The following is a 20,650-nucleotide window of genomic DNA, read 5'->3' as shown; positions in this document are numbered from 1 at the left end:
TACACAACTTGCTATGCCACATTTACTTGGAATAATTGCAGACAGAAGTATTATAAAGTTACTGACCAGCCTTTTGCATTACTGAGGAGAAATTATTTCATACTCCTTCTTATACAAGGCAGCGCAACTGCACAGTAGATATCGTTGTGGTTTCACAGATTCAGGATGCTCTCCCTTTCTCTGCAAAGATTTACTCCCATATTCCACTTGGTATCAATCAATGAAATTCACAAATAAATTTTTTGCAATGAATTTGCTGGCTTCACTGGTGACCCTGCTCCTTGAATACTCTTTGTGTGGCTGGCTTAAGCAAACTTGTTTTTCCCCAGCAGATTGCTTAGGCAAACTTTTTTTTTCCAGCGCCCAATGATGCTTTGTGAGGCCAGCATGACATCACACAAGTGAAAGAGCCAATGTTGGATGAGGATATCACTACCCATTAATTCTCAAACTGTGCCATGCCTCAACGAGGCACCATGAGAAGCAGAGAGAAAAAACAACACCACACTATGTCAGAACTACCCAGGTGCAAATTGCACGTGTGCTCTCCCTCTTTCTCTCAAACCCTCACACTTGACTTAAAAAAAAAAATGTAAAAAAAATTTTAAAAAAATTAACTTCGACAAATCTTGTCCTGCCACTTTTATTGACAGTACTGAAGTGAATTGATGTCTTCTTCAGCAGACAATAATGAAATAATTAACAAAAAACGTCACACTTATAACAACTCACATTGTTTCATTACATTTAATGAAGAAATAACAACTGAAAACTTTTAGTTAGGTAAATAAACAACTATAAACTCACTTGAAATGGCACCACAATGTTTTTCTCATACCATTGAATACAAAGTATGTGGCCAACATGACCCAGAAATGGGAAAGGGAGAACATGAGAAGGGATATTTGTATACATTTGTATACATGCTTGGGTCACTACTATGTCCAGCAGACTTCAGAATTCAGAGGGTAACTGGGAAACAAGCACATACTAAACATACACAACAAACCATAGCGAGGTTCATAACCAGGAGAATTTTACTTGAGCCAATACTTGTGAGACCAAATTGAAGTCAGCAGAAGTAAAAAGAGATCAAAAACAAGAGAAGCAAAACAAAGAAAATGTTATCATAAAAAGATTTCAAAGGTTTTGGAATCCATGTAGGTCAGATGAGGAAGCATACCCTAGATGACGTTTTATCCCAGTGCATCGTAATTAACAGGCCATGGACTTCTGGGAGCACGTTCATTCCAGGATATTCACTCCTGGTCCTAGCAATGGTAATAAACAATAGCTGCATCAGAATCACAAATCAAAATTAAAGTGTCACTATACTTAAAAAACAAATGAACTCAGAAGAAACGCAATAGTATAAAACTCTCCAACAGAAGCAAATAACATTCAAACTAGGAGTCACTGACAGTGAACAAGGAAGGGAAACTGTGCAGCAAGTAGGAGAAAACAAAACTATGGGAAGCGTTCTGAGCATGGGAAAAGTTCTATATAAATAAAATGTATTATTATTAGTTCTATTACTTTCATTGATTAATGTGGTCCTATGAAAGTAACATCACTTTAGAACTAACCACTGTCTACACAATTGGGCCAACAGAAGCACCTAAACTAGATTAAATGCACATAGATTATGCTGTGATTGAAACTGTGACAATTTTTACTTATAATATGATGTACTTTTAAGATATAAAAATTCTGCTGGATCTACTTTATCAATGCTTTTGAGGATTCTGAAGACACAGATTAGGTCCATACACTGTCTGTTCTGCTCTAGACTAAACAGGTTTCATTCTCTAGGCCTGTCAAAGTAGGACATATCCTTAAGACCTGGATTGCCATTTTCTGCACAGTTTCAAGTGCTGCTATGTCTTTCTGTAGATTGGTAACCGGAACTGCACATAGTAATCCAGATGTGGTCTTGCTTGTGCATTATATAGAATATTATTAAAATATTTTGTTGTTCTTCATAGATTCCTTGTACATTGTGTCTTGCTGCTGGATTAAGCATGTTATGCTCCTCACTATGTAGTTCAAATCGGAGAGTGACAGACAACCACGGAGTATATAACACTGATGACTTGCATCACAGGATCTGTGGGTGTTAGTTCCCTCAGGAACACTTAAAATACCACTGCACCATTATAATCCACTAAATACTAGTTCATTTTTTAATTTCCCTTTGACTTCAATACATTTCATAGAGTGTGCCAAAGTTCCTGATTATTTCTTCATTTTCATCAATCTCAAGTTGAAGCGAATTCAGCAGAGTACACACATCACTACTCACACATACAGGACAGTTAAACTGGCAATTCCAAATTTATCCCACTGAATGGTTTTTAATTTTAGCACACATGCTTCATCTCAAAGAAAATGTCAGATTTCCATCAATGGCTTTTCATATCATGACATAAAAGTGTCATTTAGAGCTGGACTTTGATTATGCCACTTTAAAACCCTAAATATATTTGTTTCTTAAACCATCCTGATGAAGACTTGCTTGTGTTCTGGGTCATGTCTTGTTGCATAATTCAGCTGAACTTAAGCTTCGGCTCACAGATATACGGCTTGATAATGCCCCTAAGAACTCCACCATATATTAAATAAAAAAAAAAAAAAAAACTTCATAGTTCCTTTAATACCAGCAAATTGTCCAGGCCCTGATAAAGCAAAGTACCTATAAACCATGAAACTATATGAACCATCCATACCACACATGAGGTTCTTACTGTAAACTGCAGTGTTTTTCACCAGACATATCAGAGCATGTTATTAATCTATCCATAAAATATTACTCCTGAACCTGACGATTAACCATGCGTTTTCTTGGTACGCTTATTATAAGCACTCATATATATGAAACCGAATTACAACCTTTCTACTCTGCCATGTCTTTCATTCTGAACCAGTGTTTCCCGATGTTTGGGTCACGAACAATAAATACAGCAGAGACAAGAGTTGCATATAAATACACAGAATTCAAACATGATCTGCAACTTCACTGAAAGAAAATGTAAATTTCTCTATAGTAAATTGCTTCAACTGTGTTTTGGTAGAAACCCCAAAGCTTGAAAAAAGCAAATCTTTCAAGACTGTTAGACATTGACATTATTCCAGGTTTTCATAAATTACATTTTGAGGTATGATATAGGTACTGAACCTACAGAGTACAAGGCAATGCTAGTCAAATTCATATTAGAGAGGGATGGTTTAAATTATATCTAAATAAATAAATAAATAAGCAACAAATGTTTGTATTATTGTTTTCCTCTAAGATGTCTTTAATGATAAATAACCCCCCCCCCCCCCCCAAAAGTCTGGTCAATTAATTCAGTTAACAACACTATACCTAGCTAGAGAGATTTATGTTGATATTTACTTAATACAAGTTTTTAATAGATGAAAAATGACTACCTAAATAAGGTAAAATAAGATTTTAAGCCATTTGTAAAACAAATTATACAGTATTCAAAAAAGAGGATCGGAGGATTAAAAACAGAATACATTATAATATAAAAAGAACAATTCAGAAAAACAATCAAGTACTGAGAGCCAACAAGAAGTAGAATACCTCTAAATTACATCACTTACAATTGCAGCTCTAGTGTTCATAGCTTCTACAAATGACCAAGGTGAAATATTTTGTCTCTTTTGAGGGAATGGGTTATTACTGTAAAGTTCATGTTATTATTGAAATTAAACAAAACTTGACTGAAAGCTCTTTATAAATGTATGTCTGTTTACTGAAAGCATATTTTACAAGACTTTTTTCATTAGGTGTAAACAGCAGACATCCGATTACTAGTAAAATGGTTTTAAAACAAATCAGACTGTTCACTGCATTTTACACCAATTTATTCTCTTCCATGCAAACAATATTGGCACAAGTGTTGCACTAACAAATCTGACTGTACCTGTCTGGAATTCTAAATTAAGATAAAGAAATTGAAGGTCTGGGGAAAAAAATGAATGCCCTTTTCATAAACATTAAAATTGCCTGTACAAAGACTGGGTTAAACAGCCTAAAAAAAACAGTGAATCCTGATGCTATTCACTATTATCCATATATAATTACAATATGTGGAACTTAGTATCTGGCCTTTCTACTCTCAGACACTGTTAACACGTTTTCCTAAATTACCTAGTTATGTCTTTCAATACAACTTCCACATATGTATTCAAGTACATAGGACCCATGCTGGGATTACGACTAAGTATGTATTTATCTGAAGGTGCAGTGGAACTATTTTTTTGTTTTGTGATTCTGCTACAAAACTCAGTTTCTCCAAGAAACATAGAGAAAAGCTATTCACAGCAGCTTTGCAGCAGGAACACTGCAACAATCCATAACAAAATAAAAGGCTAACTAGGGACACTGTCCTGGCTGGAAGAAGAACTCCCCACCATATTGGAAGAGGCATCTGGCCTTGGAAACTGCTCCTTGCTTTAATGGATTTGCTTCCATTTATGACAGAGAAGATGGCATAAAGCCCTGTGTTCTGATGAGTGCTCTAAGGGCATCTCAAACCACTTCTGCTATTTGTATTGTTTGTAATTTGTTCAGATTATACTTACTTTAAAACAATCAATTATAGTGACCACCTTTTTATATGAGGAAACAAATTATACTTGAAACATTTTCTTCCATTTTGTATATAATGCATAATGCTTTCCATGTACTGTATAAACCATAATGTAAAAACAGCACATTAATACAGTTCATTGGCCCAAACATGACCAAAAGCAAACACTTAAATTATTTCTTTAATGTCTGGCATACAAAAAGCTGCTTCAAGCATTTTACTTTAATACACTTGTCAAACACACAGCAGTATGCTAGGGACCGATTAAAAGAACCACCAGGAGAAGGAAGTAAATGAGGAACAGTTCATTCATGCAGTCGCTGCAGTCTTTCATGTCCCTCTCTTGAAATGTAAAAGAAGAGCCTGGACATAGGGGGCTGACATTACAGCCACTCCACCAGCAGGCCATTTCATCCAACCAGTACACATCAGAGTCCTAGTACACAGTTGTTGAGCAACAACTCTTCCATCTCCTCTTCTACAGTTAAGCAGGGTTTCACCGCTGGAACCCAAACCCTTCTCATAAAATCTGTTTAATTTATACACTATCAATCAACAAACAATTATTATGTAAACAATTAATCTTATAACTAAGGCATATGCATGTGTGTTATACTTGAATATCTACTGAAATATTTTATATACAGAATTTGAAATATATAAATACTATATAATACAACCCCGATTCCAAAAAAGTTGGGATGTTGCATAAAATGTAAAAAAAAAAAAAAAAACCAAAAACAATGCAATGACTTGCAAATCTCAAACTCATTATTTATTAACAATAGAACATAGAAAACATATCAAATGTTGAAAATGAGATTTTACTATTTAATGAAAAATATTAGCTCATTTTGAATTAGATGGCAGCAACACGTCTCAAAAAAGTTGGAACAGGGCAACAAAAAGCTATAAAAATAAATGATACTAAAAAAGAAACAGCTGGAGGAACGTTTTGCATTTAATTAGGTTAATTGGCGACATGATTGGGCATAAAAAGAGCACCTTAAAGAGGCACAGTCTGACAGAAGATAGGCAGAGGTTCACCAATCTGCAAAAAACTGTGTCTACAAAGTGTGTAAAAATTTCAGAATAATGTTCCTCAATGTAAAATTGTGAAGACATTGAACATCACATCAGCTTTGGTACATAATATCATCAAAAGATTTGAGAATCTGGAGAGATCTCTGTGCGCACAGGACAAGACTAAACATCAATATTGGATACCTGTGATCTTCAAGTCCTTAGGCTGCACTGCATAAATGACAGGTACGATTCTGTCATTGGAATCACTGCATGGGATCAGGAACACTTCCACAAATCATTGTCTCTGAATACAATTAGCCATGCCATCCACAAATGCAGGTTAAAGCTCTATCATTCAAGAAGAAGCCATATGTGAACATGATCCAGAAACACCACCGTCTTCTCTGGCCAAAAACTCATTTAAAATGGGCAAAGTGGGAAAACTTCTATGGTCAGACAAATCAAAATTCTTCTTGGAAAACATGAACGCTGCATCCTCCGGACTAAAGAGGAGTGAGACCATCCAGCTTGTTATCAGTGCTTATTTAAAAAGCCTACATCTCTGATGGTATGGGGGTGCATTAGTGCCTATGGAATGGACAGCTTGCACCTCTGGAAAGGTACCATCAATGCTGACAGGTATATACAGATTTTAGAGCAACATGTGCTCCAATCCAGACGACGTTTTCAGGGAAGGCCTTTCATATTTCAGCGAGACAATGCTAAACTGTATACTACATTTATTAAAACAGCATGGCTTCATAGTACAAGAGTCTGGGTGCTGCGGTCCTGACCTTTCGCCAATTGAAAACATGAAATGTAAAATACAACAAAGATGACCCAGGACTGTTGAGCAGCTAGAATCCTGTACCAGAGAAGAACGGGACAACATTCCTTTCCCAAAAGTCCAGCAACTGGTCTTCTCAGTTCCCAGATGTCTACGGACTTTTGTTAAAAGAAGAGGGGATGCTTTTTTGGGACATATTGCTGCCATCAAATTCAAAATGACCTTATTCTTTTCTTAAAATGGTACATTTTCTCAGTTTAAACATTTGATATGTTTTCTATGTTCTACTGTGAATAAAATATTGGTTTATGAGATTTGCAGATCATTGCATTCTGTTTTTATTTACATTTTACAAAGTGCCCCAACTTATTTGGAATTGGGGTTGTATATATTCCATATAAATCCAATACAAAGACAAACTAGACTTAACAAAATACTTAAGTAAAAAAACTAAACATTAAAAATAACATATCTGATTAATAAATTATTAATAGAACTTCATATTAGTAGTGTAAGTTGAACACAAGTCCAAAAAATAAGGCTATTGAGTTCTATTAGACTTCTGTGTTACAAAAGATCCAAAACAAAAAAAAGTCCATCATAAATTGGGACAGTCGTTATTCATAGATTCCATGAATATAGCCGCTAGGCACATTTGACATAAAACATCTTAAAACCAAATTAGATAAACTTTATTAATCCCAGGGGGAAAGATGGGAACTTGCATGACAAATAATACAAAATCAATTAAACAAATTAATTTATATTGCACAGAAATTACAAAATAAACTTAGAGTATCAGCATTTTTAGTTTGGGACATTGAGAGGACACACTGAATTGCTTGATAGCAGTAGGCAGAAAAGACCCCCAAAGGTGCATCTTGGCACACCATTGTACAATGACCCTATAGCTAAAAGTGCTCCAAGAGAGCATGTTCTGGCAGGAATATTTCAGGATGGCATCCGATTTTGCCAATATCCTCCTTTCCACAACAGCTTCTAGTATGTCCAGGGTTAATCCTGTGATACAGTAGGCCTTCCTGTTTGTTCAGGCATTGTCTAATTTTTTTTTTGAGCTGTTGTTGCTTCCCAATGAGACAATATGTAGAACAATACACTGGTTACTATGTACTGATAGAACATTTCCAGCAGATTACTGCATAGTGTATGCCCTTCTTGTACAATGTTGTCTACCCATCCACCTTGTTGCTTATGTAAACCTCCAGGTACTTGTTGCTCTGTATTGCTTCCACATTCTGGTCTCAGAAGCTCTTTGGCACACCAGAAGTCCACAACTAGCTATTTTTGTCTTGATGATGAGGAGTTGAAAGTGGTTCTCCCTGCACCACAAGACTAAGTCCTCCACAAGTCTCCTATACTCGCACATGTCTCCATTATTAATGCAGCCTATGATGGAGGAGTACTCTGAAAATTTCTGCAGGCAGCAAGTGATGGGAATGTAATTGAAGCTAATAATGTTCTTAAAAGTATAAATGATACCAACTGAAATCATATTGAAGGACAATGGCAACCCATATATCTTGAAGAGAAGACTAAGGTGAAATCAATATTCTGTACTTTTGCACTCACAAAGCATTGAATAATTCCAAGTCAAAATTTTCACTAACGGTTACCTTTTGCACTGCTGACATTGATATAGCTTCACACTTTGTGTTGAAGGGGCAATGATGGCACAACAAGCATTTTCATTTTTTTTTTTTAATTCTCATTGCTCGTTATTGTCATAATCACATTTAGATTTACATTTGCGTTTATTTATTATTTATAAAAACTGTAACAAGCAGGGCTAACAATAGACACATAAATTTGTTCGTTGGAAAAGTTTCACTTATTTTGAAAGAAACTTATTACATAGCTTAATCAGTAAGTCACATAAGTACTCACTGATAATTTAATCAAAATCCTGTGCTAAAGACATATAAAACACATGAGACATAAAAATATTGGAAAAAAAGTTAGTTCCATTTATATTTCCTTCAATTTATTTAAAGCAGCATTAGTAATAATGCATGACAAGCTTCTTTACTTATAATTCGTTAATTCTGACAAAGACTTAACACTTACATTGTTATAAGATACCATAAATTGTTAATTATATAGAAAATTTAAAGCAAAACAATGAAGTACTTTAAATAATTTTATATCGTGTCAGTTTTATTGTTTTAAAAAAAGTGTTTTGATTTGATTTTTTAAATGCAATGCTGGAATCCTGTACCACAGAAAATACTGCTTCTACTTTGCCATCTACAAAAACAAACAAGCGAAGAAACAAAAAGGTCAGTATGTATGAAAGAATTAACATAAAAAGTAGACTGAAGGCATGCCCCTTTTTAAATAAACCCGACAGCCTGGGGTCTGCTCAACTCACTGCAAAAGCTTTTGTGTGGACAGGTTCTATAGATGTGATTATTAATGGTCTCTTCTTTATGCGCTCTAAAGTGTGTGACAAGCATAACTTTTAAGCAGTTAGGGAAAAACAAAATATCAAGGCTTTAGAGACATAAGGACAACTGGGAGCAGATGGCAACCGACTGAAACGTCCTACCTATCTTACCACTAAGATTATTGGATGAAAATTGGAAGAGGTTAGTTTATTAGTTCAAGGATAAATACAGGTATCAACAACTTAAAGCTTACAAATTTAAACATGTTTAGTTGTACTTTCCATTTGTTTTCCTTTATATGATTAGTTACATGAAGAAACCCTATTTTAATGAAAAATAAGGATGGAAGCACAAAACATGTCAAAATGTATACATCCATTTTGTGAAAGAGGTGGCCCCCACAGCAGCATTTTTTTTTCAAATAAAAAAAACCTAATCTGCATTCAGATACCTGATGAGTTCTTATGCACACTGCCCAACATAAATAGCAATAAGCTGCTAAACTGAGAACTGGTTGTGTTAAATAAATCTTACCAGACAAATCAACTCAGTCACCCAAAAATATCTTCCAAGACGGAGATGAACACACTATGAGCTCCTAAAGCACAAGACCAAACTGATAAGACTTGAATGTTTTCCAACAGCACATAAAAAAGTCACTTCCTGCTAGTGAGTAAATAAATGTATATGTCACCTGTTGCATTCTGCCCAGCTAACACAACTGCCTCAAGTTTATATTGTACACATCCCTATTGTAGCTTACAGTATGAACTAGTCGACTGTAAAAAGTATTCTGTTTACATGAAACTCAATAGCATAAAATAATTTATAAAAAGTTAAGCAGTACTGCAACATTTGTGAAACAGAGACACAAGGACCTGATATGAAACATAAACAGGATAAACTAAAAAAATTAATTCAACAGAATTAAAGGACCAGATTGGCTCCAAAGAAAGAATTAAAAATGACACAGTGAACCCATGACTAGTTGGAATATTAAAAATACAAATAGTATAAAGCAGAAACAAAATAAAAAGTATTACAACTCACAAAATACCATGATTTGCTTCTCTAACAAAAGTGCAGATCATGATTTAAACAAAATTCGGTTTATTAAACATATAGTAAGATCTGATTCAAAATCAATAGTATCATGATGGTCTCCTTGTTAGGAAAAACAGCACCTGAACAAATGATAAAAATTAATTTTAAAGAGAAAGAACTCAACAGCCAACAGCTACAGTTTTCCCTTAAGCAAGTGCATTCATGTTTTTCACCATGGCCCAGAACTTTGTAGAAAAAAAAAAAAAACAAGAGAAAAATGTACACCACACCCACCATTACAAAAGCTGAAACAAACTTGAGATTTTTCAATTGATGGCAAAGACTAGCTTTGTTAATCTGATAAATGGTAGATATGACAGAAAATCTGCTGTGTTCTCCCAATCAAGAAATAAGTTTGCTTTGTTGTTAAATTCTGATTAAGAGTATCTTACGTTTTTTAAAAGAGAAAAAAAAAACTTTATTAGCTTAATCATGCTATTATTATCCCTTGCTCAAACACACAAAATAGAGCTATTATCAATGTCCTCCCTGTATATTTTAATCATTTTACAGATTATACCTTTAAACCACAATAAGACCTCCTGTTTTTATTTACAGAATCTTGGTTTGTCCTTTTTTTTTTTTTTTTTTTTTTAAAAAGACGACTTCTGACATGGAAGAGACACTTTGGTTAATGTAACTAGAATTCATTAAATTCCCAAGTTAGATCTAATACAACCCACCAATCACAAATAGGCATTTTTTTATTTTAGGTTTTTTTTTTGTTTAAATCTATTGTGCCCTGTCCAGGATTGTTTCCTGCTTTGCACCTAATTCTGATATGCTAAGCTCCAACTCACTGTGCCTTGATTTAGAATGATTCATCATGATTAAAAAAAGAAAAAAAAAGAAAATTATGCATGAATAAGTGATAACACAACAAGTTCTTCCCAGAACACACATAATAATACACATACATATAATACATACAAACACACTGTATATTTCTTGCTTTCATTATTAAATGAATAGGCAGCATGCTTGGAACACTGCCAGGCACATTTGCCACAAAAGTCCAAACACCCTGGCTTAAATTACATAAACTGGCCCTGAGAGAGTGAGTATACCTTGAGTTGGATCCTGCCTTTCTCATGTCATGATGAAGTTAGAATGAGTTCTATCAATTTTCTGACTTTATAATATAGATACTAAATTGGTTCAGAAAATGGATGGATTGTGAAATTATGTTCACTTACAGCAGTTTTATCTAAACATGATACAGGAATGCAAAAAAATGTACTAATTATGAAGTACATTAGTTAGATGGTCTTTCACATAAATACACACTGTTAAGTCTTGCATGGTTGCATACAATTAACCATATTTCATGGTAAACAACTTTATTATTATTTTTTTTAACTTAAAATCGTTTGGTTTGTATTAAAGTAAATCTAAATAAACCCCAGTCCAAACAATATACATACTTATTGAAACTATATGTAGTGAACATGTTTTCCAGAGAAAGACAAAAAATGCAATCAAAACATTTTTCAAGATATGATAGCAAATGGTTGCTAACTGTCCATTTTGAGAAGTATTAACAAAAACTGAGCATTTTTAGCACTTTAAACAAGATGCAAAATAAGAATTAGACAACCCATGCAATGTATCCAAAATGTTACATTTCTTTTTAAAATGTAGTATATCTGTATTTAATACAGCAATAGAATATGAGGTGGTGGCTATTCAAAAGCACCAGTTCCACATCATCTTTTTGCATTACGATACTCACTACATAATAGTAATTTTCTTTATATTGTACTTTTCTTTCCGCCATAAAAGGCATTTTAAACCTGGTAAAAAGTGACAGAAATCAAGATACAAAAAATTACTTTTTCTCAATGTGAAATACAAATACACACTCTAGGACCAACACAGGATCTATACATGACAGGTGATCATGATTATAAATCACACATACTGAAATATTTGAAGAAATTAATGCATGGCTCTTTCACAGTTAAACTTACATACATTATTTCTTCATAAATTCCATCTACCGGGTTTTCTATACATTATCACATTTGAACATTTCATCAAAATAGCCAAATGTAATCTAAGTAATTATCATTCCTGCTTATTACTGTTGGTAAACAATGGTAGTGTTTAACGAATTTTGACAAAGACTTTTATTCCACAACACATGTATTCCTTAGCTTAATAATTAGTGCCTTATAAACTAGATATTAAAAAATAGCTATTGAAAAACTAGAAATTGTGAATCTTAACCAGAAATTAATAGTATATACTACTAGTCAAACTGAATGCAAATCATACCAACTTAATTGCTTGAATGAAATACTCAGAATGGCTTTACATGTAATACACATATAAAAACAAAACACAATTGAAATCCAAAATCAAAGTCTGTATCAAAATACTATTAAGTATTGAAGTAAATTTATAATAGACTCCTTAAGACTAAAAATCAAACCCAAATCAGAAATTTCACAACATTCACTGCTTTGATCATTCCATATGCTTATATGCAGATTAACAGGAATTCATCTCAAACTAACAAAAAACAACAAGTCAAAAGGAAAAATGTATTAAATATTCCTGGTTAATGTCTATATTTTAAAACTGAAATTCTTATAAACATTAAGTGTAAGCAGAAAGCTAGATGTCTACACATTATTAACTGATCCTATTTAGCAGAGTTTAAAAAGGTACTGAAAACAAAATTACAAGCTGATCTTAAACCTCAACCCAAATACTGTAAGTTTCTAAGATTTCCAAAGTGAAGAAATCCACTATTTCCCTTTACTAATTAATAGCAGCATGAGATATTACAAATAACTTAATTTATATTTCACTTTATTTTATAGCAGTAACACTGGTATATCCCAGAAGATGCCCAAAAAAAGAAAACACATCATATACGCAAATTAATTTCAGAGAAAACAGGCAACAAATACCTAAATTTTAAAGCAGAACAATAATTTAAAAAGGATCCAGAGACTAGTGCAAAATAACTGTAACCAGTAACATTTTAGTTACCCACATAGCAAAGAACTAACAACACAAGATAAAGTCAAAGGAACATCTTTTGTAAATGCTACTTTAACATTACAGTTGTTATAAAACTACTGACACTCCAGTGCCTCACAATACTTCAACTGCAAACGTTTTAGTCATTCTTTTATCTGCCAAGTACGTGTTTTGAAGCTAATGCTGTAATGAGTGTAGCACTTTTTCCAGGAAAAAACATCAAGTGATAAAAATGCTGATATTCAGTAGGAACATATGTAATCTGTCCAGGAATGCAGAACTAAATTGCTGGCTTAAAACAGATTTTATCTTTATTTCTTCTAAACTCCTGCATTAGTAACCATTATTTAAGAAAACGTTTAAGCAAAAAAAAAAAAAAAAAGGTATAATCTTGGCTTGACATTAAACTGAGGTCACATCCTCCTTTCAAATATCAACCATAATAGTCATAAATTTATCAATAATGCTTATTTGAAACTACAATGTCCTCAAGCCTGTCTGGGTGATACTGCTCATTATAAAAATAGGAAAACAAAGGGACATGAATAAAAAGAGCATCACAACAGAAATATATACCTCTTTTGGAACTCTTTCAGTATTCCAAACAAACGTGAATATAAATTAGTCTTTATTTTATATAGCGCAATTACATCAAGATGTTTTATATAGCTAACAACACTATAATAAAAGTATCAAATGTACAAACCAATACATTTGTCAATATTAATAATTTAAAACATTTTCAAAGATTTTAGTTCATGACTCCACAAACGACAACCTTTTATTAGTTCTGTCATGTATTTTTCTCCTGCCATAAGAGGAAAGGAGGAATGCATTGATTATGTCATTACCCATCCCAGATTTAAAAATAATTTATCCACACAAGCATGCAAGGCCTTGTGATGGACTTATGTTCTACTCAAGGTTGGTTTTTCAGTGTTGCACCAGTACTGAGGTGATAGGCTCCAGCTCCCCATTACCCTATATTGTAATAAGCGGTTTGAGAATGACATGTCTTAGCTTTCAGCAAAATTACACTGACATAAAACTGATGATTTGCACCTAAAAATGTATCTAAAACAGGAATGATCCACTTCTACCTCTTGCTTAGACAAATTTCTGTGACAAGACGGTATACAATCATTGAAAGTTCAGTGAGGAACATAAGAAAGTAAGCACGTGTTCTTGTTATAACAAATGAACAGAGTATTAACAGTGTAAAAAAAATAAATAAATAAATAAAAAAAAAAAAAATCGATCAACCTCTTCCTTTCTAAAACTTGCTTTTCCATTTTTCTTAATCTACTTAATACATTTCTTATATCTGACTAAAACTTTAACATTACAAAAAAACAACCCAAGTGCAGCTTTAGGAAAGGTGTCGCTGTCTATTATAAAAGGAAAATAGTGTAAATACAGTAACTACAAGATAGCCCATGGTTACACCTACAGTTCTTAAAACATCACATACATCATATACTGTTAAGCTGTATCATCCAGTAAAACTTGGAACTCAATGGCACTTGAATTCAACACTACAGAAGCTGCCAATTTACCTGTAGTATGTTTGTATCACACCTCCAAATTACCAAACAAATTATAAATGTTAGTGTGTATTATTTATTTTTGTATATAAAATAGGCATCACTATTCTTATCCAATTTGAAATTTTTTTATTGTATACAACTATTTCTTTGAGATTTCGTAAAGCACTTTCAGCTACATCCTTTGTATGAAAATGTGCTATAGAAAAAAAGTTGTTGCGGACTCTAATAAGACATATTGCTCAGTCAAGTTTGAAAATGTAATTTTTTAGATTGCAACTAAATATACAATGTAACCTGTCTCTATTGGAATAACTATCAGTTATCAGTGATCAATTAAGCACTCCCTAAAAGTTACAAATGCAACAAATCAAAATGTAAATATTGGACAATGAATAATTAATTCTCTCAGAATTAACTTAGTATATTGCCTATCAAATAATTACTGCCAAACACGCAGAAAGCATTTCGCTAAATCTAATACCAAAACACTTCAGAAATTGTAGACACTATTAAAACTAAAAAACTAAAAAAAATACAAAACTGAACGAGTCCAAGACTTCTAGTTATTGCAAATCAAGTGTGTACATATACAAGTAAACACTCATGCTACAATACTGCTACAAATCAAGTATGAATACATTCACTTTTCAGCCAAAGCAGTGGTTGGCCAAGATATTTTTAGTCAGTGAACCACTGTCACGATCATGCTTATGGTCTTAAAGGTCAAAGGTCAATAAAACAACCACATAACTGTATAGCAAGTGTAGGCTATTTTTGAGTAGTGACACTTCTGAATGGCTGTTTTAAACATGGTTTGTTACAAATAAAAGTAAAATAACTTAAAGGCAAACCTATAAAAATGTAAATGTTTAAGATCAGTCACAATCCATACATCTATTCAGCCATTACCTAGACTATGCTTAATCCAACTCTCTTTGTTGTAGACCAGTAAAGCACAAGGCTACAGCATTTGGAGCAAAACGAAAACCAGCCCTGGACAGAGTACCAGTCTGTCACATGACACACTCACACACCCACACTATAGTGGACCAATTTAGACTTACCAAAATGTCCTAACAAGCATGCCTTTGGGACATCTGAGGAAAATCAGAGTACTTAAATTTGGGGGGGGCGAGGGGTTTGCAACATGCTGACACTGGGAGAATGTTCATACTTTTCTCTCTCACTCACACACTGACTAGACTAGGATTGTAACCTATTCTCCTGAAGAATGAGGCAGAAATTCTAACAAGCCTGCCACCTAAAATTTATGGAGGGAAAAAAAATACCTCTGTCTTTTGCAAACTAAAAATCCCTCGGTTAAAATGCTTATAAATGAAATATCATTACGCAAAAAGGGCATGGACCTTTCATAAAATTATGTAGAAACTCAGATTTGTTTTCCACAAACCACACATATTCTAAAAGCAATGTCAAAATTTCCATAAAATGCACAAACCTGCATGATACAAGTATGATTTTAGTGTAAAACACTACAAATGAATGGGGATACTAATTTGATTTCTCTTTTTAAAATCTACAAAAAATTATACGGATCTGTCTGGAACACTGTTAAATGCTGCATAATTCAAAACAAACCTTTTACTAAAAACAACCAGACACATCTTAAAGGAAATATTTTAATAAAGCTGTACAAATGAAGATCCAAAAGACTACCCATTAAATATTCAGAAGGCATTAAATCTTCCATTAATCTAAAGACTTATAAATAAAAACTGAATATACTTGTGAATTATTTCAAACCAGTTTTATTTTATTCCTTCTCTTTTGCAGAAATAAAACGCTGTTGTCCCGCAGGGTTACAATTGCGAGTTCAACTGTATAAGAGCTCTTTGCATATTCTGAAAAAAGGCTCTCATAAAATACACCTTAACGTTATGCAAGCTGTTTGTAATATTCAAAGTGCTGCCAAAATTAAATAAAAAATAAATCACAGAATATAGTTCACCCCGTAAAAATTGCCTCTAAGGCAATTCTTAGGCATCAAACATTATCCGTGTAAACAAATACTCAATATATGGGGTCTGTTTGTATCTGCTGCATTGTTTTCACATACTTATGGGCCAAACGTATACATGGAAACAGGCTACGAAGAAGCACGAAGTTTAATAATACAAACTTTCATATGTGGAGCATATATAACCCATTACGAAAAGTCTGCAAACAAAAATAGGTCATGTAAATACAGAATATCGATACAAAATTAGTACGTTTCATGTGTCGATATTGTTTAATCCTTGCATGGACATTCACATACATACTCTCTGCAGATGTGTGTTTAATATAAGGAAGTCTTCATCCTAGCACAATCATCATGCTGCTTTAATATAAAAAAGTCCGTCTACAAAACAGGGCAGATAGCGAAGTGTGCATTAACAAATTCACTCCCCAATCTTTAGTATTTTTTTTCCCAGCAAAGTATTAATGTCACGTTTTAATCGAGTGCCTGACCTGTCTTGTCAGTTCATTGTCATACCACATTACTGGGGATGATCGATATACATTGTTAGTAACTGATAAGACAATTTACGAACGTAAAGCTATGAATTACGTCTACAACATTAGCAGTACAATGGCTTTGTATCAACGCGTCCTAATAAAAACTTCAAAACAAACGCAAAAAGAAAAACCACGCGCAAATCCTTCAGACATTCTAGCAGATCAAATTAATAATCGCAGCCAAGAAAAAAGGAAACAAAGCAGGCGTTTCGTTACAACTGTCCTTCAGTAGCCAAAGAAATCTTATTAACCAACTAATGGATTTGATTTGCAGAGCTAGACTGTTGTAACCGGTCTATTTCGGTTTTATTATAACGTGCTGGATTCGCCTTTAATGTACGCAAATGTAAAATTCCGACGACTTCACTAATATAAAAATCATACCACCACCACTGGCAGCTCAATACTATTTTGAGGTTTTCTGGTTTGCCACGCAGTTTATCTACTGCCTATTCTTTTAACCGTCTTCGAGACAACATGTGAACAGCACAACCAGCCTTTCCGTAAAAATTGTCTTGGTCAAGGTTATTGTCAGCATTAACGAATCGACAAAAAATTGCGCCTCATCAGAAGTGTTCAATTTAAACTAACAAAACGGCCAATCGTAGCAATCAGCAGCACTGACTGTTGTAACACAAACAAAAACGCATTATCTCCTACTGCATTAGTTCACTACATATGCTGTATTCCCTCTTGACAGCACAAACCTGTAAGGCATTACATTTTACCCAATTACGATGACTTAAATTCAACAGTGAGCAGAAAACATAAATTGCACCCACCTGAGGAACAGGAGATAAGGAAAACGGCAAATGCTAGTTTCGTAGCTGCTCCCATTTTAAAGACGGTAATTCCCGATTTACAATTTTTAAAAATCCCAAATGTATAACCCCAGAGGATCGGGTGTACAGCTGCTGCAAGCACGTATTGATTTATGTTACGCGTGCTGCACGCATCTGTTATTTAAAGGAATCCGGCAAGCTCAAATATACATATATGTTTTAAAAAATGAATGTTGGCAAAATCCCAAATATTGTATACTGGAAGCAAAAGTCTGCTTTGACGACAAAACCGAACTCTGAAGACACGTGTAGTCGAATTGACTTGTGCCGTCCTGTGCACCTTTTCAAAGGGAATACGCGCATGAATAAGATCCCAGAAGTGCTGTAGCTGGATAAAAGATGCCTTGCCAGAAAATAAAGGCGCTTGTTGCTTCCCACCACTGAAGTTTAAAGCATCATATTAACTTTCAACAAAAAGCAAACATAAGTATAGCAGCTCGATTGTGTTTTTGCGCACTCCGGTGACAATACTACTGCTGCTGCTGTTTTGGCTTAAATGACTTCCAGGCATGCCTCGCACAGGAAAATCTGAAAGATGGCAAGTCGGATACGGCTGCGGCTCGGTGACACCGTGCATGGGCAGAGCGTCATCCGCGCCCCTGACCGTTCTAGCATCTCGTGCCACGACCTTCCAGTCCAGTCAGGAAATGCACAATTAGGGGATTCACTTGTTTTCACGCCGTTCCATAACTGTTGTTTGTTTTCATCCCGATCCTGTCGAGTTTCCTCTAACGCAGGTTGGGCACCGATTAGTGCGGGACGTCCACTAAGGTTGGTGGGGTCTAGATGGACACTGGGTGGCACACAGGTGATGTGTGTAGGCTTCCTCCAGTAGTACAGGAACGTCCTGTTGCAGCTGGTTTCGGCTGGGGTGTCAAGTCTGATTCAAATACAACAAACTCCTCTCTCGAAACAACTTCGCTGCTCTCGATCCAAAAGACCGAAAAAACAGAACAAAACGTACAGTCGGTGATGTAAATGACGCTCAGACAGGTCGTGTTCTCTCTTATTTTAGGAGAACACTTGTTCTAACGCTGCAGCTGTCACGTATCTCCTTGGCGATATTAGCTTCCGATTCCTCTTCGTTCCTTTTCCCCCTTCTCATTCACTGAAACCAGCCAGATTCAAGATGGCGGTAAGCTCAGAATGTTTTTGTTTTTTTTCCCTCCTCCTCCTCCTCCTTCTATTCCCCTCCCCCTTCCAGGCGAAACCCCTTTTGAGTGACATGACCACACGTCAAATCGAAACGGAGGAAAAACAACACACCAGCTGCTTTAAGTTGGGAAGACCGCCCAATTCACTGATGGATGCGTTCCTCCTCCCCTTGACCGAGCCTCTGGAAGGCGGCTCTTGAATATTCGCCTACTGGGCATTGATTTTGATTGACGGTTATCTTGTCCTATCAGCGGAGATATTTTTTATACTCATATAAAGTGTTGAGTGATTGCCGATTATAAGCGTTACACTGTAAATAGAAACAGCAGTTACTCTTGCGTACAATGGTCATGTTAGCTTTGAACTATGCCAACATTGAGTGTGAGAATTTAAAACTAGATGTATTATAGTGTCGAATATGAAATACGCTTTATTTACTTTTTTCGAAACCCCAGCTGTTTTTTTCCAAATGACATAGCTTCATCCTTGCCCCATTTTCTGGTATTAATCCTAAAACATTTTAAAAACATTGATGATTTTAATCGTAGATGGTGCGCTCTGATAGCTAAATAGATGTACTATAAATTACAAGGTTCATCTTTCACCTTTGATATTGTGTGATTCTAAGCAAGCCACTTGTAGAAAAAATGACAGCGTTTGTACGTTAAAGAGCTAAAGGATAGTGTTTACCATGAAAGGGTCCGTGTTAAGTAACATATGATGCTTTGGCACAGATTGCATTAGCTGAATGATACAGGATACTTATTCGCTTCATATAACGTTTTACTTTTTATCTAAAAATTCTTTTACTGTTTTAGTTGATTGCAGTTTAGTTTTGAAAATGTGCATAGTTATAATTTACAATTGTGACTTAAGCTCTTGATAATCAATCTAAAGGTGTTTTTGTGAGGCTCCTGAAATTAATATTTTATCATACCTAAGCTTTTTTTGTTGTTTTTGATATTATTATTGTTACTATTATTATTTTTTCTAACACCTTTATCCAAGGTGACTTACAATATTAGTACTCATTACAGCTGTTTGCAAATATATTTAAACCTGAAGGCAAAGACACGTTAAGCGAATGGTTCTGAGAGAACTGAACTAGCAGCTCTGTTACTTAAACTCTATGTGCAATATTGAAGAATATGATTTATTTTCAATTATTAACAATCATTGTATAATTTGTAGTATAAATTCCAGTGCCCTTACCATATGTTGCCTAATGAAAAAAAGGCTCATGTAGCCCCTTTTCTTGCTTTCTTTCTAGAACTCTCTACATTTCTTGTGAAACTCATTCTATCATGCTTCATTAAGCTACATCTTCTTTCATTTTACTTGATTTGCAGTATCTGTTTATGATTAAAATGTACATTAGCCTCTGTTTTTATTGTGTTTTTCTTCAGTCCTACTAGTAATAATTAATACACTCATGAGTATTTCAGCCTCATGCTGCACTGAAATGTTTGTGTGGAGTTTGCTCTTATTGATGACAGCATAAGCAACATTTCCTTACATCACTGAAATAAGAAGCAGGGTAGTATATGAAAAAATGAAAATTTATTATAACCGTATAATACTGCAAGGTGAAAGGAACATCCACCTTCAAATACATATTTTGATCACATGAATGGATAATCCAGTCTAATATTTTCTATTTATTTCTTTGTTGTGC

General features: G+C 34.4%; 1 protein-coding gene across 4 annotated transcripts in view; it reads right to left on the bottom strand.

Annotated features, from left to right (window-relative positions):
• The window catches only part of LOC114655489 (activin receptor type-2A), a 135,091-nt gene extending 116,123 nt beyond the window's left edge, over window positions 1-18,968 (bottom strand). For 2 of the 4 annotated variants that reach the window (XM_051930558.1, XM_028806523.2), the window contains exon 1: window positions 17,761-18,967. In XM_051930558.1, the coding sequence (XP_051786518.1) occupies window positions 17,761-17,815 (55 nt within the window). In that variant the 5' untranslated portion in view covers window positions 17,816-18,967. Of the gene's footprint in view, window positions 1-17,760 lie in introns of all 4 variants that reach the window. The other 2 variants (XM_051930559.1, XM_028806522.2) reach the window with 2 other exon arrangements.
• Between the last annotated feature and the right edge of the window lie 1,682 nt (window positions 18,969-20,650).

Source organism: Erpetoichthys calabaricus, chromosome 8, assembly GCF_900747795.2.
Source record: "Erpetoichthys calabaricus chromosome 8, fErpCal1.3, whole genome shotgun sequence".
NCBI classification, from domain to species: Eukaryota; Metazoa; Chordata; class Cladistia; order Polypteriformes; family Polypteridae; genus Erpetoichthys; species Erpetoichthys calabaricus.
The sequence above is the reverse complement of the archived record's forward strand: the minus strand, read 5'-3'. Positions and strand labels throughout refer to the sequence as shown.